Source organism: Ambystoma mexicanum, chromosome 5q (assembly GCF_040938575.1).
Source record: "Ambystoma mexicanum isolate Mex_15411 chromosome 5q, UKY_AmexF1_1, whole genome shotgun sequence".
NCBI lineage: Eukaryota > Metazoa > Chordata > Amphibia > Caudata > Ambystomatidae > Ambystoma > Ambystoma mexicanum.
In genome coordinates this window covers 1,132,114,391-1,132,139,210 of record NC_090933.1, presented here as the reverse complement: position 1 = coordinate 1,132,139,210, position 24,820 = coordinate 1,132,114,391, and the positions used below count along the sequence as shown (strand labels likewise).

General features: G+C 47.8%; 1 protein-coding gene across 1 annotated transcript in view; it reads left to right on the top strand.

The window, feature by feature from the left end:
• The window catches only part of OC90 (otoconin 90), an 885,360-nt gene that overhangs the window by 329,269 nt on the left and 531,271 nt on the right, over window positions 1-24,820 (top strand). Inside the window, exon 8 of the mRNA XM_069621643.1 lies at window positions 23,431-23,472. Within this exon, the coding sequence (XP_069477744.1) occupies window positions 23,431-23,472 (42 nt within the window). The remainder of the gene's footprint in view (window positions 1-23,430; window positions 23,473-24,820) is intronic.

Here is a 24,820-nt window from a genome sequence, read left to right as displayed (position 1 = left end):
TCAGCTCCTTGGCCCAGAATTACCTCTGCGTCCCTCTTCCTTGTCCCAGAGCTTTCGTATGAGGCTCCTGGCCTCATAGGTAAGTACTGGGATGAGGAACAGTGGGACTAGGAGTGATGAAGATTACAGGTAGCTAAATCAGGCATTACCTCCATGTACCTCTACCTCTTCCCAGTACTTTTGTATGAGGCAGAGTGCCTCAAACACACGTACTGCCTCGTATATAAGTACTGGGACGAGGAAGAATAGGGCTAGGAGTAAGCAAGGCATTAAACACAAGTAGTAGCGCAACACCATTGAGTTGACTGGGCTTCAGCACTACCCCCCCTGACATTTTGGGCTATATTGACTCAACTTGGCTAACCTTTAGAGCAGTTGCCAGACCGAACAGGACACAGATTTTAAACGGCACCTGGTTTTTGCTGTTAACAAGAACCCAGCAATTACCAACGTAAAGCATTTCACTGTTAGTACCTGCATTCAAATGCCACATTGTTTAGGCGATTGAAATCGTGATGTGGGTTTAGTACTTGCATGCCAGGGGAGTGATTGGAAGGGTAGAGAGGGAACAGGAGACTTATAGGAGAGAGTTAACTGCTTGTAACATTGAATCTGCACTAGAATAGTCTCATTAAAATGCATAAATAATTTGGATGCGCCCACACAAATAAGTTTCCCCCTCCCCACCGCATGTGAAGTTAGCGCCTCTCCCAACATTTGAAGGGTTAGCCCCCCGAAATGAAGGTTTTCTTGTGCCCCTGTACACAAGCACACACACCATTCACCTTATACACACCCAGTCATCCACACATTTAAGTGTGCACCCTTTCACCATACACTCACACAGGTAGCCACCTATACATTTATGTGTGCACCCTTTCACCATGCAGGCACACCCCCACAGCCACCCATACATTTAAGTGTGCACCCTTTCACCATACACACACAGGCAGCCGGCTATACATTTGAGTGTGCACCCTTTCACCATAGACTCATACACGCACACCTCATGGAGTTGAGGGGGGGCCCTATTACTTAAAAAAGAAATTGGGGCTCATTACGGGTCCAGCGGTAACCGTGCCGGTGCTACCGGCGGGTTGCCGCCAGACCCATAAAAAATTACTATGGCCTGATTTCCCGGTGCCACCGTGCTATTTCAAGTCCGGCGGCTGGGAAATCAGGTGCCGGTAATTTCGTTAAACCCCAGACTCCACGGGAATGGGGACACAGAAGCACCTGCACCATTGTTAACGGTGCTGGTGCTTCCGTGACAGGTCTGCCTACCGTGGCTGCTGTGCCTGGCAGGGTCACACCTGTCGGGCATGCAGCCCCACCAGGCAGACCTGTAATATGCCGGTCCGGAAACAACAGTGCCTGTAAGCTTACCAGCACCGTTGTTTCCAGACCGGCATGGTCAGAATGAGCCCCATTGTTTCTTTTTTAAGTCACTATAACTTTATTAAGAAATTATTTCAGTTAAGGACCGAACCATAATCAAAATAATTTCTTTATGATGGCTGAGTGGCTTCAAAAACAAACAATTTATTTTTGAAGGCATAGGGTTCCCCCCCCCCACTCCATGACATGGAGGCCTCCAGCCTAGGGTCTTCCATGTCATGGGGTACGGGGGCCCTCAGACTTCAAAAAGAAAGTTTCTTTGTGTAGTCACTCTGCCTTCATAAAGAAATTATTTCTGTTACAGAAATGTTCTTTATGAATGCAGTGAATTTCAAAAGAAACTTTTTTTTTTTAAAAACTTTTTTTTTTTTTTTTTTTTACTGGGGCCCCCTCCCAGCCATGTGCTGGTGGGGCCCCCCACACCGCGGGGCCCCCCGCACAGCGGGGGCTGCGGGGGCCCCTGTTACGCCAGTGGTAGAAGGTTCAGAGCGTAAATCCACTGAAACGACAGTAAAACAGAATTTACAGTGCATGTTAAATGGATAGTCAGGTGAGGGGCGGTCGTAGGCACTTCCAATGAACAATGTAGATAACAGCAAATAGGTCTGACGACGATTCTGCCGTTTTTACAAGTGCGTTGAGGCACCACCATGCAAGGAGTGGGGGACAAGAGAAGGCAGACAAATCTTCAAGGCATAATACGTTCAGATCGTGCAAGTGCACCTAAGGTACAGGAGAGGGGGGATGGAGGACAAATACAGGGGCGCAAGTCCAAGTGCACCCAGTCAGTAAGAAGCTTGGGTAAGTGCTGGGAAATGCTACTCTCATGGGTCATTTAACAAGTGCAGTAACAAAGAAGCAAGTGCAAGGCCCGGAGGCAAGTGCAAGAAGACTTGCGAGAGTGCCAGGGACCTGTGAGACTCTGAGGTACACTCGGCGGCCAGTCAGCAAGCTATGCAGAAAAGGAGGGAGAGAGGGATAGAGCAGAGAGAGAGGTTAGCAGGGTAGAGGGAGAGAGAATGAAGGGGAGAAGAGGAATGTCTTAAGGACTTTCCAGAACTTAAGGAGATCAGGCTCAAGATGTGGGGAGGCCGGGAGCATATTCCATAGGGAGGCCCCTGCTGAGGATAAAGATTTTCCGCCAAATAGTATTTAGGTAGGCATCATTGCAGATAGGTAGGTCCCATGCCCCAGAAAGCCTTGTGGACAATTCAGAGGGTCTTGAACTTGATCCTTGCAGCCACGGGGAGCCAGTTGAGGGATTTCAGCGCCGGAGAGATGCGGTCCCTATGCTTGAGGCCAAGGATAAGTCTTGCTGTTCTGTTCTGGATGAGCTGCAGAGGGTGCAAAGCAGAGGCAGGGAGGTTGAGGAAGAGGCTGTCGCAGTAGTCCAGCCTTGAGAGAACCAGGGCTCTGGAGACAGTGAGCCGCTGGGGGAAGGTGAGAAAAGGAAAAGTACCTCTGAGGAGATGCAGCTGGTAGTTGTACTTTTTAGAGATGTCCGAAATGTGAGTGGAGCAGGAGAGAGTGGAGTCAAAGATGACCCCAAGGTTTTTTGCCTCGCAGGTGGGTGCGGGTGTAGGTGCAAGGGAGGCTGGACAGCTTGTTAGTGGGAAAGAGGGAGCAGGAGTCCCAATGAGAACAATCTCAGTCTCACTGGCATTGAACAGAGGTCATTTGCAGCACACCATGACTGAATTGCAGACAAGCAGTCAGATAGGAGTGAGGTAGAGGAGGTGGCTGAGGTTAGCCTGACAGAGAGTTGCGTGTCATCCGCATAACACTGGAAGTTAGAGGTGAAAGTGGCAATCACGGGGACCACCCGGTGGCGCAGAAGGCAATGGCTGTCTGAAGCATAGCTCAGAGCCCAGTGGGATGAAAAGAGATGATTAAGAGCTGAACCCGAACAAAAAAAGAATAAGAACATTAATTTTTGTGTGGCGCAACCGTGTGAGAAGGAGAAGCTGTTGAGCCCGGGGGCTAAAAGTCAGTGTATAGCAGCATACACGAGGCTGGCCCATCCCCCCGCAGTGCATCAGAAAATGGCGATCGGTTGGAAGGGGAGAAGCGACCAGCCGTGATATGTTCTGGTGAGCGGATACAGGGGCTGAGGGTGTCGGAAGAGATTTGAAACTACCCGCCGGAGCCTGGATGCAAGCTGCTGAAAGCACTCATCGGCGAAAGAAAGGAGCCTACCTCACTGGCTGATATAGCTGCAATATCAGCAAGGAAACGACCGGAGCGGAAGAAACAAGCCAAGCGAAGGGAGAAGTGCAGAAGGATGTCCCCAAACCAGGCAGGCGCCAATACGGAGAAGAGAATCCTCATACTGCGGGAAGGACTGCAGGAGAAAGGAAATGCGCGGCCGACAGAAAAGCAGCGAGGAGAGGGAGAGATAAGGGCGGCACAGAGCAGTGCCCACTTGAGATAGAAACCCTGGAGATCACTGGCTCCGCGGCAGGGAGACACAAATAAGCACAGCAAGGAGCAGGGCCCGAGGAGACGCCAAGCCAAGGGAGAGACTGAGGATCTGCATGTCATTGTTGCTGTGCAGTGCACTGACCAGAAAAGGGCCACAGAGAGGCCCGCCGCACAAGGAGTCCTGGCACGGATGGGCTGCACAACGGGAACCCCAGACCAAGCTGGAAGAGCACAATAGCAAAGTGTCCTGGAGAGCCCCCAAAGAGGCATCGCGCAGGTCCTGAGGCAATTGCCATACCGGGGGAACAGAGGAAATTAATCCCCTGGCGGAGAGCGTGAAGCCCAAGTAAAAGAGTGGACCCCACGGGAGGGTGGCAGAGACTCCGCTCCCCGAGTGATCTCCAGGGGCAGCGGAGAGCCGAAGCTCGGGACCCCAACAAGCCAGCGAGCTATTCCCTATACGAAAGGTTGAGGCACTGAGCAGGGGCGAAGGCCCCAGGATGAGAGACAAAGAATTCACAAGGGAGACAGAGAAATCTGAGGCACTTAGAAAGGGGAACGCAAAGAGCTGGGTGGCAGGGCCATTACTTGCAGAATCAACGTGGGCATACACGGCAAGCAGTGAGTGCCTCGAGCCAGTTGAGGAGAACTCTACTGCCCGGTGAAGAGGAACGGACAAGGAAAATGAAAAAGTAAGCCATAGGGCGCCCTCCAAGAAGAGTCAAGGCCCCTTGTGAGAGAGGAGTCTGGTAGCAGTTGTGAGTGCCATGTAGGAGAATCAAAGGCGACAGATCAAGGTGAGCTGCCCACTACGGGGATTAAGGCTCTACTGTCAGACATCCAGACATCAATCACCGAAATAAGAGGGAAAGTGGACCGAATAGAAGAAAAGGTGGGGAACCTAGAGAACAACCAGCTCAATGTGGACTTGCTTGAGATGAAGCTGAATGTCAAAATGACGGACATTGAATTGCGAGAGGAGAAAATGGCGCGCAAGATGGACAACATGGAAAACAGGGAGAGGAGGTCTAACTTGCCGATCCTGGTCCTCACTGAGAAGGATGGTGAGACTCTGCAGCAGGTGCAATGAAAAGTGCAGGACATAATAAACCTTCAAGGATGAGGGAGGAAAAGTAGTGACAACAGAAAGAGCCCACGGTGGGGGGGCAGAGCTTTCAGAAGGGGCCCTCGCTTGATTGTCGTTAAATTCCTGAGAATTTAAAGAGAAGTCAGAAATTCTTATCAAGGCGAAGCAGAAAAAGGACATTGAATTCCAGGGTTCTAAAATTAAAATATTTCAGGACCTCTCAAGTTTTGCTTTGGCAAGAAGAAGGGCATGCAGGCCCCTCACGATGTGGCTCAAGGAGCAGGCAATCCGATACAGGTGGGGCTATCCATTTGACCTAAGATCCGACTACAAAGGGGAGGTCTACAGAGTCACCACACCGGAAGAAGCCAAACAAATCTTGAGCAGCCTAACAAACCAGATGGGCGTCAGAGGTCCTGCGGGCCCACTGGCAGCCACGCTCTCACAGTTAGAGGAGCAAGGTGGTACGCCTCGCAAGCAAAGAAGGGCAAAAACGGGCAGGAAATACTTCAAACCGAATCCTGTCTCACAACTGAAACCACCGTGAGAAGGTAGGGGAGAGGGAAGCTCATAAGACATTTTCATACAAACACCAAAAACAACACACGTAAGCACAAGAAGAAACATGAAATCATAAGGGTAAATGTTCACGGGTCAACTAAGTGATGCCCTGGGGGTGGGGTTTCAGTCTTTCAACCCGAGTGGACCTCATTTCTACGAGGGCGTCTTGAACCATGGGACCTGAGCTCATTGTTAGGGCTGTGGTTCTGTTTATGGGCTTAGTTATTGTTAAAGTTGCGGGAGGGGGAGGAGGGGGCAAGCAAGCGGAATAGCAATTTCAACCAGGAGACGGGGAGAGCATGGAGGCACCACACCGTCTGGGAGATCCAGGCTAAGGGTGGGAACTTTAACCCTTTAAGTGCCATGGGTTTTCCCCCCAGTGCCAAGGCCTTTTTGGTGATTTCGGTATGTCGCCATTCAATGCCTTATAACTTTTTTGTTACATGAGATATCTCTGCCAAATTTGGCCCCTTTTTTCCCACATGTAGGCGGTCGTAACACCACCCAGGAGTCCCAGGTTGCTATAGGGGAGTAAGAGAAAATAACCAAAAAGGGCAAACATTTTGGGTTTTTACAAAAAATGCCAATAGAATGATGTACAAATAAGCCTGTGGATTTTTCCTTGTAAGAGCTAGGAACAAATGGTTTGCTGTGCTAAATTCCCCAATTGCCTGGCTTTTAAGAACAGGGTGAGTGAAAACGAAAAAAAAATATTTTGATGTGGTTATCAACCGTTTTATGAGAGGTAGGCGATTTCAGCCATTTTTGCCAATTGGACATGTGTGGACGGAATGGAAGAAAAGGGCAAGAAAGCCGAATTTGAAGACAGAAAGGCATACATATCTGAAAAGTAGATAAAATTCCAAGTTCAGGAAGGGGTGATTTGCGCAGGTCAGGCAACAACTAGGTAGGGGAAAATTCCATAGTTTCGGGAAAAAGTGGAAAAATGACCGAATAAAAGGTATGTCGTGGACATTGTTGGCTTGGTACGCCAATGGCTTCTATAAATTTTGAGAAAACCAATGATCTGCTACATTTCCCTGACTCTTGCAGTTAGGAAATCACACATGTTTTGTAGTGTTTCACCAAACAAGCAATACCACAAGCCAAACACTGAGCCATGGTTTACAGGAGTTTTATGCTTACCGCCTGAACAGATGTATTTAGCATGTGTAAATCAGGAAAACCAACGTGGTGAGGAATGGCAAGCATACATTTTTTGAAAGAGCAGAGGCAGACGTTTTCCAGGGTAAGTCACTTGTGCAGGTTACAAAAGTGTACCATGCCTAAAGCAGCGACTAAATGTAGGGCACATTTGGGAAATGAAAGGCCACTAGCAAATGGGTCGAAACATTATGAAAACCATGCAAACACAACAAGTGTCATACCTTCCCGCATTCCCACACGTGTCCCGATAAAAACGGTACCTCACATGTGTGGGTGCACCTACCTTGGCGCCAAGGGGAAAGCCTAAAACACGGCTAACCCCAAGTCTTTTCCGACAGTTGAATTTCAGGATTTTGACAGAAGCGCACACCATACAGATATGGGCCTAGGGTGTCCAAGCCACCAAGGAAAACAGGGAACCCCATGTATTTCCAAAAAGAGGACACCCTTGGAAACCCGCAGAGGTCTGACTTGCGCAAATCTGCCCAGAATTTATTACCCAGAAACCCCGGCAAAATCCGTAATGTGGCAAAAAAAAACAATTTCCGCACATTTCACTCGGCTCACCCACCGAAGCACGCCACTAATAACACATGGCCTACCTTCCAGCATTCCCACACGTGTCTTGATGAAAACGGTACATCACATGTGTGGGTGCACTTACCAGGGGGCCAAGGGGAAAGCCTAAAACACGACTAACCCCAAGTCTTTTGCGACATCTGAATTTCAGGATTTTGACAGAAGTGCACACCATACAGATATGGGCCTAGGGTGTCCAAGCCGCCAAGGAAAACAGGGAACCCCATTCATTTCTGAAAAGAGGACACCCGTGGGAATCTGCAGAGGTCTGACTTGCGCAAATCGGCCCAGAATGTATTATCTTGAAAGTCCGGCAAAGTCCGAAATGTGGTGAAAAACCCCCAATTTCCACACATTTCACTCGGCTCACCCACCGGAACACGCCGCCATTGACACATGGCCTATTTTCCCACGTTCCCACACGTTTCTCGATGAAAATAGTACCTCACATGTGTGGGTGCACCTACCTGGGTGTCAAGGGGAAAGCCTAAAACACGGCTAACCCCAAGTGTTTTCCCACAGCTGAATTTCAGGGTTTTGACAAAAGCGCACAACGTACAGATATGGGCATAGGGTGTCCAAGCCACCAAGGAAAACAGGGAACCCCATCCATTTCTGAAAAGAGGATACCCTTGGGAATCTGCAGAAGTCTGACTTGCGCAAATCGGCCCACAATTTATTACCCAGAAACCCCGGCAAAGTCCAAAATGAGACAAGAAAACCCCCAATTTCCGCACATTTCACTCAGTTCACCCACCGAAGCACGCCGCCAACAACACATGGCCTACCTTCCAGCATTTCCACACGTGTCTTGATGAAAACGGTACCTCACATGTATGGTGCACATACTTGGGCGCCAAGGGGAAAGCCTAAAACACGGCTAACCCCAAGTCTTTTCCGACATCTGAATTTCAGGATTTTGACAGAAGCGCACATCATACAGATATGGGCCTAGGGTATCCAAGCCACCAAGGAAAACAGGGAACCCCATTCATTTCCAAAAAGAGGACACCCGTGGGAATCTGCAGAGGTCTGACTTGCGCAAATCGGCCCAGACTGTATTACCCTGAAACCCCGGCAAAGTCCGAAATGTGGTGAAAAACCCCCAATTTCCACACATTTCACTCGGCTCACCCACAGGAACACGCCGCCAATGGCACATGGCCTACCTTCCCACGTTCCCACACGTTTCCCGATGAAAACGGTACCTCACATGTGTGGGTGCACCTACCTGGGAGCCAAGGGGAAAGCCTAAAACATGGCTAACCCCAAGTGTTTTCCCACAGCTGAATTTCAGGATTTTGACAGAAGCGCACACCATACAGATATGGGCCTAGCGTTTCCAAGCCACCAAGGAAAACAGGGAACCCCATGCATTTCCGAAAAGAGGACACCCTTGGGAATCCGCAGAGGTCTGACTTGCGCAAATCAGCCCAGAATTTATTAACCAGAAACCCCGGCAAAATCTGTAATGTGGCAAAAAAAAACAATTTCCGCACATTTCACTCGGCTCACCCACCGAAGCACCCCACTAACAACACATGGCCTACCTTCCAGCATTCCCACACGTGTCTTGATGAAAACGGTACCTCACATGTGTGGGTGCACCTACCTGGGCACCAAGGGGAAAGCCTAAAACACGGCTAACCCCAAGTGTTTTCCCACAGCTGAATTTCAGGGTTTTGACAAAAGCGCACAACGTACAGATATGGGCATAGGGTGTCCAAGCCACCAAGGAAAACAGGGAACCCCATCCATTTCTGAAAAGAGGATACCCTTGGGAATCTGCAGAGGTCTGACTTGCGCAAATCGGCCCACAATTTATTACCCAGAAACCCCGGCAAAGTCCAAAATGAGACAAGAAAACCCCCTATTTCCGCACATTTCACTCAGTTCACCCACCGAAGCACGCCGCCAACAGCACATGGCCTACCTTCCAGCATTTCCACACGTGTCTTGATGAAAACGGTACCTCACATGTATGGTGCACATACTTGGGCGCCAAGGGGAAAGCCTAAAACACGGCTAACCCCAAGTCTTTTCCGACATCTGAATTTCAGGATTTTGACAGAAGCGCACATCATACAGATATGGGCCTAGGGTATCCAAGCCACCAAGGAAAACAGGGAACCCCATTCATTTCCAAAAAGAGGACACCCGTGGGAATCTGCAGAGGTCTGACTTGCGCAAATCGGCCCAGACTGTATTACCCTGAAACCCCGGCAAAGTCCGAAATGTGGTGAAAAACCCCCAATTTCCACACATTTCACTCGGCTCACCCACAGGAACACGCCGCCAATGGCACATGGCCTACCTTCCCACGTTCCCACACGTTTCCCGATGAAAACGGTACCTCACATGTGTGGGTGCACCTACCTGGGAGCCAAGGGGAAAGCCTAAAACATGGCTAACCCCAAGTGTTTTCCCACAGCTGAATTTCAGGATTTTGACAGAAGCGCACACCATACAGATATGGGCCTAGCGTTTCCAAGCCACCAAGGAAAACAGGGAACCCCATGCATTTCCGAAAAGAGGACACCCTTGGGAATCCGCAGAGGTCTGACTTGCGCAAATCAGCCCAGAATTTATTAACCAGAAACCCCGGCAAAATCTGTAATGTGGCAAAAAAAAACAATTTCCGCACATTTCACTCGGCTCACCCACCGAAGCACCCCACTAACAACACATGGCCTACCTTCCAGCATTCCCACACGTGTCTTGATGAAAACGGTACCTCACATGTGTGGGTGCACCTACCTGGGCACCAAGGGGAAAGCCTAAAACACGGCTAACCCCAAGTCTTTTCCGACATCTGAATTTCAGGATTTTGACAGAAGTGCGCACCATACAGATATGGGCCTAGGGTGTCCAAGCCACCAAGGAAAACAGGGAAACCCATTCATTTCTGAAAAGAGGATACCCGTGGGAATCCGCAGAGGTCTGACTTGTGCAAATCGGCCCAGAATTTTTTACCCAGAAACCCTGGCAAAGTCCGAAATGTGGTGAAAAAAAACCCAATTTCCACACATTTCACTCGGCTCACCCACCGGAACACGCCGCCAATGACACATGGCCTATCTTCCCACGTTCCCACACGTTTCCCGATGAAAACAGTACCTCACATGTGTGGGTGCACCTACCTGGGTGTCAAGGGGAAAGCCTAAAACACGGCTAACCCCAAGTGTTTTCCCACAGCTGAATTTCAGGGTTTTGAGAAAAGTGCACAACGTACACATATGGGCCTAGGGTGCCCATGCCACCACAGAAAACAGGGAACCCCATTCATTTCTGAAAAGAGGACACCCGTGGGAATCCGCAGAGGTCTGACTTGTGCAAATCGGCCCAGAATTTTTTACCCAGAAACCCCGGCAAAGTCCAAAATGTGTCAAGAAAACCCCCAATTTCCGCACATTTCACTCAGCTCACCCACCGAAGCACGCCGCCAACAACACATGGCCTACCTTCCAGCGTTCCCACACGTGTCTTGATGAAAACGGTACCTCACACGTATGGGTGCACCTACTTGGGCGCCAAGGGGAATGTCTAAAACACGACTAACCCAAAGTCTTTTCCAACATCTGAATTTCAGGATTTTGACAGAAGCGCACACCATACAGATATGGGCCTAGGGTGTCCAAGCCACCAAGGAAAACAGGGAACCCCATTCATTTCCGAAAAGAGGACACCCGTGAGAATCTGCAGAGGTCTGACTTGCGCAAATCGGCCCAGACTGTATTACCCTGAAACCCCGGCAAAGTCCGAAATGTGGTGAAAAACCCCCAATTTCCACACATTTCACTCAGCTCACCCACCGGAACACGCCGCCAATGGCACATGGCCTACCTTCCCATGTTTCCATGGCGCCAAGGGGAAAGCCTAAAACACGGCTAACCCCAAGTCTTTTCCGACATCTGAATTTCAGGATTTTGACAGAAGTGCACACCATACAGATATGGGCCTAGGGTGTCCAAGCCACCAAGGAAAACAGGGAACCCCATGCATTTCCGAAAAGAAGACACCCTTGGGAATCCGCAGAGGTCTGCCTTGCGCAAATCGGCACAGAATTTATTACCCAGAAACCCCAGCAAAGTCCGAAATGTGGCCAAAAAACCCCCCAATTTCCGCACATTTCACTCGGCTCACCCACCAAAGCACGCCGCCAACAACACATGGCCTACCTTTCAGCGTTCCCACACGTGTCTTGATGAAAACGGTACCTCACATGTGTGGGTGCACATAACTGGGCGCCAAGGGGAAAGCCTAAAACACGGCTAACCCCAAGTCTTTTCCGACATCTGAATTTCAGGATTTTGACAGAAGCGCACACCATACAGATATGGGCCTAGGGTGCCCATGCCACCAAGGAAAACAGGGAACCCCATTCATTTCTGAAAAGAGGACACCCGGGGGAATCCGCAGAGGTCTGACTTGTGCAAATCGGCCCAGAATGTATTACCCACAAGCGCTGCCAAAGACCTTCATTGGAGAAGGGTGTCCAAGGCCAGGGACATTACCGCCGATTTGCTGGAGCTCTGTCTGGCCTCCGTTACAGCTTCTCCCCACCTGGGAGTCCCGGCAGTGTGCCAATACCTTCCCTAAGGGAAAAGCTGTAATGCAGCCCAGCCGCAACTCCAGGACGTTTGGAGGTGATGTCCCCGGCCTTGGACATCCATGTACCATGTGGGTGTACCGTCCCCTAAGCACAGCGGTAGCTCCAGGGAGCCCCAGCAGGATCACCATTCCTCCCTGGAGGTGTCATCTGTAACGTAGCACAGCCAGAGGTGCAGCCTGGGCTTGCAGATGGACATCCGACATGGGAGACATCTGCTCCCAGGGTAACACCAATGTTCTGCTGGTAAGGGGGGCAATCTGTGGCCTGCCTCTGCAATTGTGTCCCAGCCCACCAAAATATCTGCCCAAACGGCCCATTCCCACCCACACCACCAACAATCCAGCCCCAGTCTCACCTACCTCACTGACAATGGGCCCTAACCATAGAATAATAAAAAACAGTACTCACATAACGTTGGTGGTCTACTGAACCTCACCCCCCCCCCCCCAGTGAAAACACATTTGCCCCTTACTACAGAAAAGAAAGAAATCTGCCCCCAGGGAGGGCTGCATGAGGTGCCCCCCACACTCCATTTTGGGTGGGGGGGGGAAGCCCACCCCAAAACATCAGACTGGCCCCCCAATGGATGGGGCAGTAGGGTTTGGGCACCTTGGGGGCAGATTGGCACTCCAATGTGCCCATCTGCGCCAAGGGAGGTTTGGTAAACAAAGAAAATAGTAGGCTGCACTTTAGGGGGGCTGAGGGACACCCTAAACCGCCTGGGAATTTAGAAATGTAAAGGGGGTGCACCTCTCCATCCCCACCCCAAATGGAGGGGCAGGCCATCTCATGTAGCGATCCAGGGGGGCAAATAAGGGTGGGCCTGTCATGCACTCCTCCCTGGGGTTATGTGTCCCTTCCTAGGAGTAGATATCTGCCACCAGGGAGAGCTGCACGACATGGCCCCTACTCCATTTTGGGTGGGGGGCAGAGGGCCACCACCCCTTCCCATTACAAAATTCCCTGGCTCTTTGGAGTACCCCACAGCCCCCCTAAAATGCTGTCTTCCATTTTCACTTTTTTGCTTTGTTTACCCAACTCCCCTTGGCACAGATGGGCACAATAGTGTACCATTCTGCCCACAGGGGCCCTAAACCTACTGTCCCACCCATTGAGGGGCCTGTCCAACATTTTGTGGTGGCACTCTCCCCTCTCACCACAACTGGATGGGGGGGCACCTCATGCAGGCCTTCCTGGTCCTCATACGAATGGCTGCGTGAGGTACACCCCCCTCCATTTGGGATGGGGAGAGGGCCACCAAAAAATGTGGTACAGGCCCCCAATGGGCGGGGCAGTAAGGTTTGCACACCCTGTTTTTTAGAAATTGAAAATGGAACATTTATTGGTATTTATGAAATAATTAAATGTATTGAGAGGCTATTCCCGGTTCCATAGGTCCAATTGTTTTGTTGATTACGCCCAACCAAGGGCAGGGTCCATTCAACGAGGTCACCTTAGCTTCCCTCAGGGGTAATGGAGAAGATCTGGTCCTGGTTGGGGGGAACTTTAACGTCTGGGCTGATCCCCAAATGGACAGACAGCAGACAAGGGTAAGGAGTAAGAGTGCCCCGAGGGAGGAGGCCAGTAGATTTGCGGCCACGCTGGAGGAGGAGGGGTTGATAGATATCTGGAGGTCCTGCAACCCGGGGAAAAGGGGATACACATTTAAATCAGAGGTGCATGACACCTTCACAAGGATTATTCGCTTATCGACAAGGATAACAGATCCAGGGTACATGACAGCACAATACGCCCAGTAGCATGGTCGGACCATGACATGGCCATCACAGCCCTAGAACTAGAGGGGATTGGTCACAGAGAAACCAGGTGGAGATGTAACGACACACTGTGGCGGGACAAAATGTATGCGCAGGAGCTGCGCTCAGCAATAGATGAGTACTTTCAAATCAATGACAACGGGGCGGTGGACTTGAACACGGTATGGGAGGCGGGTAAAGCGGTGTGGAGAGGCTACCTCATGAAAGAAGGGGTGAGGTGCAAGAGAAAATGTAAAATTCTTGAAGATAAATTAAGGGGTGAAATCATAGAATTAGAAGGGATGATATACGCCCAAGGGGTTTATCGTGATGAACACATCACAACCCTCAAAAGGAAACGGGAAGATCTGAAGGCCCTGGGGATGGGAGATGTCATAAGAAAGCTAAAGTTCTTGAAGCAGACCTTCTATGAAAAGGGGGATAAGGTGGACAGAATGTTGGCTGCCAGACTTAGGGCCCAAAGAGCAGACAGATGGGTTGAAGTGATCAAAACGGAGGAGGGGAAGCGGGTGCGATCTCCAGTAGAAATAGCTGAACAATTTGCTAAGTTCTACGCCAACCTCTACACCACCGAGGCAGTTAGGGCGGTTAGAGAGATGGATGAAGACATAGAGGCGGCAGGCTTGACTCATCTCAAAGACACTGAGCGCGTCCTCTTGGAAGCAGATATCACGCCGAATGAGGTTGAGGCGGCTATTAAGAGGCTGCCGCCAGGGGGAGCTCCAGGGGAGGACGAGTTCACCATGGGTTTCTACAAACATTTTGCAGACAGCCTCTCCCTCCATATGTCTACTCTATTCAGCCACAGAAGGGTGTCAGGCCGGGCCACCCCTTCATTCAGAACAGTTCATATAGTGGTGATCCCCAAGGCAGGAAGGGACTCTGCAAGCTGTAAATCATACTGACCGATATCGCTCCTTAATGCAGATGTGAAAGTATACACCAGAGTTCTTGCCACCTGCTTGGAGGACATTATGCCCCACCTGGTGTAACCGGACCAGGTGGGCTTCATAAAGGACAGGCAGGGAGCAGATGCTATGAGGAAGACTCTGGACATAATGGAGCACACTGGAGGAATCGAAGGAAACCATGCCCTCCTCAGCATGGACTCAGAAAAAGCATTTGACAGAGTGGAATAGGAGTTCCTGTGGGCCGTTCTGAGGAAAATGGGATTCGGGGAAACTCTCATATGAGGGATACAGGCCCTGTATAGAAACCCAAGGGGAAGGGTAGTTATGAACAACAAAACCTCCACGGAGATCATCCTAACTAGGGCTACTAGGCATGGGTGTCCCCTCTGACCGCTTCTATATGTCCTGTCCGTGAAGCCGCTAGCCAACAATATCACAGAAGAAAGTGCAAATAGAGGAATAACCGTAGGAGAGGTGGAGTACAAACTTGTGATGTTTGCGAACGATATTCTCCTATATCCATCAAACCCACAATCTGACATACCAAAAGTCTTGCCAACGATCCAAGAAGTTGGCCATTGGGCTGGGCTAAAATTCAACGTGGATAAATTAACGCTCTCCCTCTATAAGGCCCCCGGACCGCCAGGACCGGAATGACATGACCGTGAATGGAATACCAACTGCACATCGGTCTCTCAGATATCTGGGAGTGAACATCTCGAGGTCGACAGAGAGGCTGTACGAAACTAACCTGCCCCCTTTGCTAACAGAAATTGCTAAAGACCTAGAAAGATGGGCCAAACTAACAATCTCAAGGTTGGGGCGATTAAACGCCATAAAGATGGCAGTGCTTCCTAAGTTGCTATATCAATGTCAAATGCTTCAAGTCATTGTCCCCGGATCTCATTTCACAGAAATAAAGGGAAAGATCCTCAAGTTCCTGCTGCAGGGTAAAAAGCAGAGGATATCATACACCACACTGACCCAGCCAAAGGAGGAGGGGGGAACGGGTCTCCCAGACATGTACGCCTACTACCGAGCATCCCAGTTCAGGGCCATAGTTCCACATTTGCGAGGAGACAAGCAAAAACAATGGATGGCCATCAAAAATTATAGAATGAGGCCGGTCTCTCTACGAGAATGGCTATGGCCCCCAAGGAACTCCTTCCCAAACAGTGTCATCAAGCACTTTGCAATGGGGTCTCTATTGCGGCTGTGGTGGACCAAGGGTGAAATGAAGGGACTCACAACCTGGGCATCCCCCATGAGCTGCATCTGGGCCCCCGGATCCGAAACGGTATCACCGACCCACAATGGTTCCAGGGATGGTATGAAGCAGGGCTCGAAAGAGTTGGTCAGTTAATAAAACCGCCGGGCTGCATATCTATCCAGGACTTGAAGGCAGGCCTCCAAATAGGGCACTTAGAGGTGTTTAAATTCCTGCAACTAAAGGGAAACCTTTAGCTTCCTAAGTTGCTATATCAATATCAAATGCTTCCAGTCGTTGTCCCCGGATCTCATTTCACAGAAATAAAGGGAAAGATCCTCAAGTTCCTGCTGCAGGGTAAAAAGCAGAGGATATCATACACTACACTGACCCAGCCAAAGGAGGAGGGGGGAACGGGTCTCCCAGACATGTACGCCTACTACCGAGCATCCTAGTTCAGGGCCATAGTTCCACATTTGCGAGGAGACAAGCAAAAACAATGGATGGCCATCGAAAAGTATAGAATGAGGCCGGACTCTCTAGGAGAATGGCTGTGAGCCCCAAAGAACTCCTTCCCAAACAGTGTCATCAAGCACTTTGCAATGGGGTCTCTATTGCGGCTGTGGTGGAACAAGGGTGAAATGAAGGGACTCACAACCTGGCCATCCCCCATGAGCTGCATCTGGGCCCCCTGATCCGAAATGGTATCACCGACCCACAATGGTTTCAGGGATGGTATGAAGCAGGGCTCGAAAGAGTGGGTCAGTTAATAAAACCGCTTGGCTGCATATCTATCCAGGACTTGGAGGCAGGCCTCCAAATAGGGCCCTTAGAGGTGTTTAAATTCCTGCAACTAAAGGGAAACCTAACAGCGGTGAAATGGAAGGATAAGCTCATGCAAGATCTCAACCCCTTGGAAAAAATCCTGAGCGAATCAGCACACGCTAAGGGTCTCATCTCACGACTGTCTGCGGCATTCCTCAATGCGAGAGTGGCCAATGCAGAAGGGCTTCGAAAAAGGTGGGGAAAAGACATGGGCCCAATGATGACGGACGCCCTATGGTCCATAATCTGCAAATCAGCACACAACATGTCTATATCCGCCCAGTACAAACTTCATGGAATAAAACTGCTACATAGGTGGCAGTTTGACCCCCTAAGACTCTCTAAAATGTTTGTTAAGACGAGTCCCATCTGCTGGAGAGGCTGTGTAGATCAGGCCGACATTTGGCACATGTGGTGGGCCTGCCCTAAGTCACAAGCATATTGAAAGGAGGTCCCGGCCTGGATCAGAAAGATTTAGGGGTTCCCCTGGGACTTGGACCCTAGGCTGGTCCTTTTTAGCCTGGGGCAACAGGACTACCACTGGAAGAGGGTTCCCCACATGACTCATTTCTTGCTGCTCGCGGCGAGGGCCTGCATCACTATAGGTTGGAAATTACACACCCTGGACTCCTACATGATCTCACGCCAAGCAGAGAACTGGATTGGGCTCCTTTCCTGTACTACACGAGTTGGTAGAGTGACTGGGCAGCCAGGCTTATCTCAAGAGGGGTCAATGTGAGCTGTAGGGTTATAACATACAGATTCACAGTGATAAGTATCCAAATAAACATTTACACTCAAGGTTTCTTGATTAAACAATTATTTATTAATTTAACAGTTAGTTGATAAAGCCTTCTTTAGAAGGGAGCAAATATGTGTAACTCCACAATATACTTCAAAATACACACTCTCAGTTTCTTTAAATCAGTAGATACCCATTTGGAAGACACACAGATACTTCCTAAACCCTGATGTAACTTAAATATCTAGGATACTGGTACCTTTATATATCTTTGGCACATTTAGAGCAATACTGAGGTTAGTGTCAAAATGAAACGATGAGTGAATAAAACAATGGTTAACAAATATTCTTAAGCAGGTAAGTACTTCTGAACCCCCAATGCAAAGTAAATTACCCCTTTTCCCAGCTACACAAGTTATAGAATGTGTGACTTTTGTTGAGGGATAGTTAAAGCACAAAGTCCGAGGTTAAAAGTGTATTTCGGGGATCCAGGACAGCCAATGTCTATTGAGCAAAGTCTAGGAGAACTGAAGCACTTCTGTAAGGTAAGTAGAAATTCTTGCACAATGTTTTAGAAAATGAAATCACTGTAGGGCCACAAGCTGGGAGGCTTGTGAGGGACAAAGCTGCAAGCAAATCTGCAAAAGCAATCAAGACAAGTCTCAACTGAAAGCTAGCAAGTCTACACGACAAGAGGTAAACAACCCCTTAGTTTGCAGTACCTTAGGTCTGAAGAAATTCTTTCCAGCTGGCTTCTTTTCCAGTTGTAGTATGGCCGATCATGTTGTTCCTGGGCCCAGTCATGAGGACAAGAGAGAGGATGTCTGTGGACTCCTGCACTACAGTTTGAAGGTCGGCGGCAGCAATGGGAAAACTTCAGATCAGCAACACTTTGCGGTTTCAGCTTCTCGCGAATTGCACCACTGCGGTTCTCGGATACCTTATGGACTTTCCTTGCATCTTGGGTCCAGCACTCTGTTGAGGTGGTTCAGGCTTCATCAGTCCTGCTTCACAGGAGTCCGGAGGATCTTCCTGCAGCTCGGGTCTGACTTAAAGATGACACACTCAGTTCTGGCCTTCCTCTCCCTGGCAATCGATTCCTGCAGCAGCAATAGAAGTACAGCCAGCTCTGAGAGGATGTCCAGATGAGTTTGTCTTGGGGTCGATTGGTCCCACCAACCCAAGGGGAGTAGTCGTCCTTTGCATGGCTTCTCTAGTCGAGGCGAATTCGGAGCTTCAGCACTGCAGCAGGGCTTCACCGGGCAAACCAACGGTACAGGAGTTGCAGCAGGCGTCTCTTCCAAGTTCTTTTTCAGATTCCTTCGTCCAGTGGTCGACTCTGCCTTCCAAGCAAAAGACCTTGCCTTTTATGCATGTTTCTCCCATTCATTCGCAGCCTAGCTGTCAATCACCTTTGGGTGCATTCCTGTAACCAAGGGGTTTAAGCACAGGGAGTTTCGGGCACCTCCCTCACTTCCTGCCCTACCAGATACCCTGGAGCCAGAGGCGGGCTTCAGCAGTGAACCCAACCAAAGAAAAAGCAAACAAACGGACCAAACCTGGTTTGGCACGCAGAGTAAATCTCATGAAGGACCTTTCCAACAAGAAATGGCAAAAAAGTAGACCGGGCCATTTTGACAAAATGGGCACCCAAGGGTGCTTTTCCTCCAGCTGCAATTGCAGCCTGCGGTAGAAACACACAATGGTAGGAAAACGTAAACCATTGCCACAAGCCATTAATTGTAGAAAGGGTAACGTAAACATTTTACATGAGAAACTAGTCAAAGGGGATACTAAGTAACCCCCCCAGCGCCCTATTGTAAGATAGTGTGTGCTGGGTCTAGAAAGTAAAAAATATAAGTAAAGTCAATTTCAATTCACTGCTCTTGGAAACAGAAGTTTGACCCAGAGAGGGTATTCAAACCTTGGAGAGATCTGGAAGACTTCCCCTGTGTCACTGCACTGAAGGTGCTGTGTGACACAATGTAAAAAGATGATGCGTATGGAGTTTGTCAAACTCCAAAGTCAAAAGAAATACAGTGTTCAAATTAATGAAAAATACATGAGAGTGGGTAAAAGGTCTCACTCTCTGAAGGGTAAAAATTAAAAGTCCTAAAGTCCAGCAAAAAGAGCTGTGGGTTTCTAAGGTAGAAAGGAATTAGCACATTTCTGAGAATTCTCCCTAACACCTATGTACATGTAAATGCAATAGTCAACGGTGGACAGGACAAGATCCCTTGTCAACTCTATATTCTGAATTATCTCCAAGTAGGCGTTCATTTTCCATAGCACGTGAAGCTTGCAATGTGCTTTGCAGAAAATGTCCTCAGTTTGTGGGTTGCTAGACAACACTGTGTCATAGGTGAAGCCTACGGTTTTTAGTGGCTTGGAAGGTGTGAAGGGGCAGGGAGTCTGGTCATTGTAAGAGACGTGTGTATGTGATTGGGACAACATAGGAGGATTTTGCTATTAGATGAAATGAGGCAAAGTAATTTTAGGAATAGCCACTCGTGGATAACCCAAAATCATCTTTTAAGATGGGTGACACTTCTGAAGATAAAGGTTATTTGATAATTGTCAGCATGTAGTTGAAACTGGAGAGAATATTTCAATGTGGTTGGCAGAGAACTAATATAATATACTATAATATATTTATTAAACAGCCGGGGGGAGAGTTTAGATCCATGGGACATCCCTAGGTTAAGTCTGAGTGGGGTAGAGTTGAATTCCCCTAGTTTAAAGCAGCAAGAAGTGTGGAGATTCATTTTAGGGCTAGGTTTTCGATGCCCATCGTCAAGTTCCACCAGTTAGTAAGGGGGTCAAACACTGCTGAGAGGTTTATCAGAATAAGTACTGACATGGGGCTGTGCCTGTGGTCCTGAAAAGTCTGAAAGGTCTAAACCCAGACAGGTTGTCATGTGGTGAACCAGCTCTCTATCTAAATGCAGACATCTGCACTGTGGCACTTCCTATAATATTTTTGCCCAGAACAGAATATTTGATATCAAACAGAAGTTGTAATGTCATTACTGTCTGGGACTTTGTAAAAAAAAAATAAGTCATCTATAGGGTCTATATATTGTTTCATTTCAGGGCAATTCAATCTTCCTTTCTAATATATATGCAATTGACGTTTTACGAGCTTTGACGTACTAGCCCCTAAAGTTTGGAACGCACTCCCGCCCAACCTACGCCATGAAAAATCTCTCACAGTCTTCAGAAAGATGCTAAAAACTAATCTATTCAACTAACTTTCCCTACAATGCCTAACCTGCCTACGTAAAGACTTTTTATTTTTTCCCAAATCTCTACAACTGCTATGTAATGTACCTGTACTAAGTGAATAAGCTGTAACAGCGCCACGATGCCTAAGGGCCGTTGGGCGCTTTATAAATTCAAATAAATAAAATAAATATTAAATAATTACTTGCTTGGTTGTATTACAATTTTTAGGTGATAAACATATTTACACTGTCTTTACTTTGGTTGATTGATGTGTCCTGACAAATGTGACGCATAATAGTACAGCTGCACCAACATTCCTCATGGAGCACTGAGCCTTTGAGAACAGTGTCAGCACAATGGTGCCCGTAAATTGGGGAGTGGTCAAAAGAAGTACGTTCCCATGGGCGATCACTCATAGAATGACCACAGAAATGGAACAAGGACTGTTCAAAAGCCATCCAAACATCACAAATCTTAGATACTCCTTCAATGGATGCACATATCAATACACAGACCCCAAACTCACAGTACTGCTCTACTGTTAAACGATGGCAGCGCAAATGCTGGCTATCCAAACTCTGTACAGCGCTCCACTGCTCTTGAGCTAGGTCTGCGTTTAAACAATAAAATAAAATGTAAAAAGCTCTGAATTACCCACCGCCGACACTGATGGGGCCACTTTAAGACTGTGACCAAAAGGATTGCATTTTATAAATGTAAACAATTGAATTAATCTTGCTAGCCTCAAACAAAAAAAAGGACTACAAAAACATAGGCTTATGCAGGTAGAAAAACAGCATTTAATGAATGTGCAGACAGCCAAACCAAATCCCTCTGCCTTCATTCGGAATGTTAATGGAGAAAACATACTCCTTGGAAGCTAAAAGCACTTATGTTGGCAAATTTAGAATTCACAAAGAAGCAATTAAACAAGGAGAAACGCAATGCAATTCATAACAATTCATTCAGCCTTTTATAGTCAAAAGAGATACTGAAAATTGTAAATTAATAGTTAATCCACCAACTGATTTCTCAGAGATCTTAGTTTCATTGCAATGATGTGAAGAACTTTGCAGTCTTTTCAATGATACAATTACCATCATTTATGAGGAAATTGAGATACAGGGCCTCATTCCAAGTATGCTGGTAGCCATGGAGAAATTAGCTCCATGGCTGCCTTCCATAACGGTACCGCCTCCGGCTTGGTGCAATTGGGACTTACCTGTCCATTCCGAGCTTGGAGGGACCGGTAAGTCCCCATTGACAAAACCATTCCCCAGTCCCATTTCAGCCCCCATAGGGCTCATTGCGGTACCGTTATTGGCTCCAAAGTCCCTTAACGGGTCCAATCCACAACATCTGGTCAGATCAGGCGTTAAAGGAGGGACCCGCTAAGGGACCTCGGAATTGGGCGCAAAGGGTTTACCGGCACCAGTGTACTTACCGGTGCCGGTAATCCGTTTGCGCCCAACTCGGAATGAGGCCCACTATCTCTGAATTTGTAACCTGTGTTCTGAAACTTGCCCATCCTCTTGAACTAGAGGATCTTAGAGAGATGGCCCCACTGGATAAATCAGGTTCTCCACTTGCTGCCCACCTACAGTTCTGAAGGGAGTATGCTTGATAGTCCCCACCTCTATTTGTGGCATGTTGAATATGTTCATCACTACAGACAGAGAAGGCAATAAATAGATCACAATAAAATGCAATTTAGATCCCTTGCCACCCAATAACTATGGGGCTATTTCTTTGTTACCATTTCCTGTTAGAATTTTAGAAATGTTCCGCCTAGCAGGACTGGCTTGCACCCTATCACAAAACATTCTATGCCCTCCCTGCTTCATCTGTCTCTCCTTTTGCCTGACCACTTATCCTCTGTTTCCTATCAATTAATTTTTATTAGTAACCAGCGAGGGTGGTGTGGCGGCCTCCCAGCCAATGGGGAGGTTCAGAACACAGGAGTTACCAGACGGTAATCCTGCCGCCCTGGCCTCCTCAGGGCTGGCAGCTGACATCTCCCCTCACCGGGGAATCAGGTAAGTCTTTCATGCCCCACAGAATTCCATCCCTGCCCTCCAACCCTCACTTATCTTCTTTTCTGTCCATTTCTGGGGCAGACGTGCTGGGAACACTTCTGTCCCCAGCGCGTCCGCTACCGATATGCGACATGGCGTCATGGAAAGGAAGAAAGGATTATGTGTAGTCCCTTCTCTCCTTTCCCTGGCAGCCATTTTTTTTTTTACTTATACCTATTTTTTGAATGGTTGCCAGGGAAAGGGGGAGAAGGGTATTCCCTTCTCCCTTTCCATGGTGGCCATTTTATTTGTTTACTTTTTTCAATTATTTTCAACGGCCGCCATGGAAAGGGAAAACCGACTTCGTTTTCCCTTCCTCTGAAGCCATTTATTTTTTATGTTCCGGAAAGCTGGAGCATTTCGGAACAGAATAAAAAATGTTTTTAGTACCCCGGTTTTACGGGCCGGGGCACTAATAGCAATAAGCCCCTCGCTGGGGGGGCATTACCAATTCAGGTAATGTCCCCGAGCCTTTGTTAAGGCCCATGCTTCGCTCGTGCCTGTAACTATGGGCCCTGGAGCATTACCTGGAGTATTAATGCCCCCCCCCCCTGCTCGGGGCTTATTGCTTAAATCTGCTCCTTTTCCTCAGCAGACAATGGCCTGGATGGATAAACCGGATGTGGGAGCAATACACCAACTCTCAGACAGTGGTGATTTTGCAACGTGTGAAAAGGCTATCAATGTACCATAATATTCAGTATTATAAAACACTTTGCTAAGACTTTTGGCTTCATGAGTTGCATTTGATTTGTACAAATAATTGATTATCAATTGAAAGTCTTGTGGGATTTTGGACATACAGACATCATGTAATTTTGCTATTTTCTTCCTTTCCTTAGATGTAACAGACAGAAGAGGTTTAACAACAGCTGATATAGAACGTGAGTCATCTTCAGAAAGAATCATATCTTCTCACATGTGTTAAACATTTTAAGTGAACCTGGGTACAAAAAGCTTGCCACGGTCTCCTTGTCCTGATAATATTTAGGTGAGGATGAAATACTAGAACTGATCCAGGTCTACTTTGTTTACAAATGGGATATCGGAAAAAAGAAAATGAAGGAATGCACATGTTGTGACAATTGTGGATAACTGGTGAAGACAGATTTTAGCAGCAAATGGTATGCAAGCCTCCTTTCTGGGCACTATCTAGTGAGTGTGAGAAACTCTCTGAAAAAGATTTCACAACATCCTCACAAAATATCTCTGTTTGATGCAATGTGATATGTTTTAAAAGCAAAAAGGTCCTTCTATGTTAACAATGTATCTATATCAGTGCATTTTTGTATCATGCTAAGAAAATTGGTATCATTTGACAGTACCAGAGATTCCAGGAAAACTTAGCACGATTTATTGTATACTAGAGAATCCTAGAGAAGCCAGATCATTTTCCGAATTACTTAGAAAGTTGGGGTTACACATGGCATAATTGGCGTACAAACTCTTCTTGAGGCAAAACATTATGCTCTTGTAACATACGCTGTATTTTAACATGTCAAATATTGGGCAGTTGTACAAAGTGATAATACTTTTTGATTCATGTAATTTGTTGCAAACTGAGAACTACAATCATGGAAGAAATTATTGTATCCTCACTTGGGATCATGTGAGTAAACGTATGGACTGCAAGATTAATTAATCAAGCACACCTAGAGCCTCTCCTGCATCCAAATATATAATAGTGTATTCATTGTCCTGGTCGTCAATTGTGCCCTGAAACTCATTCCAATTAACCCCCTACACATTACAATTGTTAAAAAACCACCTCATTTTTAAATCATAAATTCTATGGTTCGCCTAACAGAAATGACATACACCGTATCACAAAAGATTCTAAGCCCCCTGCCTGCTTAATCTGTTTTTCCTTTTGTCTGTGCACTTATCCCCTGTTTCCCATCACATTATCGTTCATCTGCTCCTTTTCCTCAGCAAACTGAAGTGTGGATGGATGAACCTGGCAAGGACACAATACACCAACTCTCAGACACGCCTCTGTGCTCTGAGACAACTATGGTGAAGATTTTTCAGAGTGTGAAAAAGCTATTAACGTACCATAATATTGAGCATTATAAAACAATTAGATAGCTAAGCCTTATATTCTGAAGAAGGTATCATGATCATGGGAAAAAGACCTGCTCCAATTTATTGCCTGAGGTTAAGCAGAGGGCTTAAGTTGGGGAAGGGTTTCTTCAACGTCATCATGACCCTCCCAAGCTCTGCAAGTGTTTT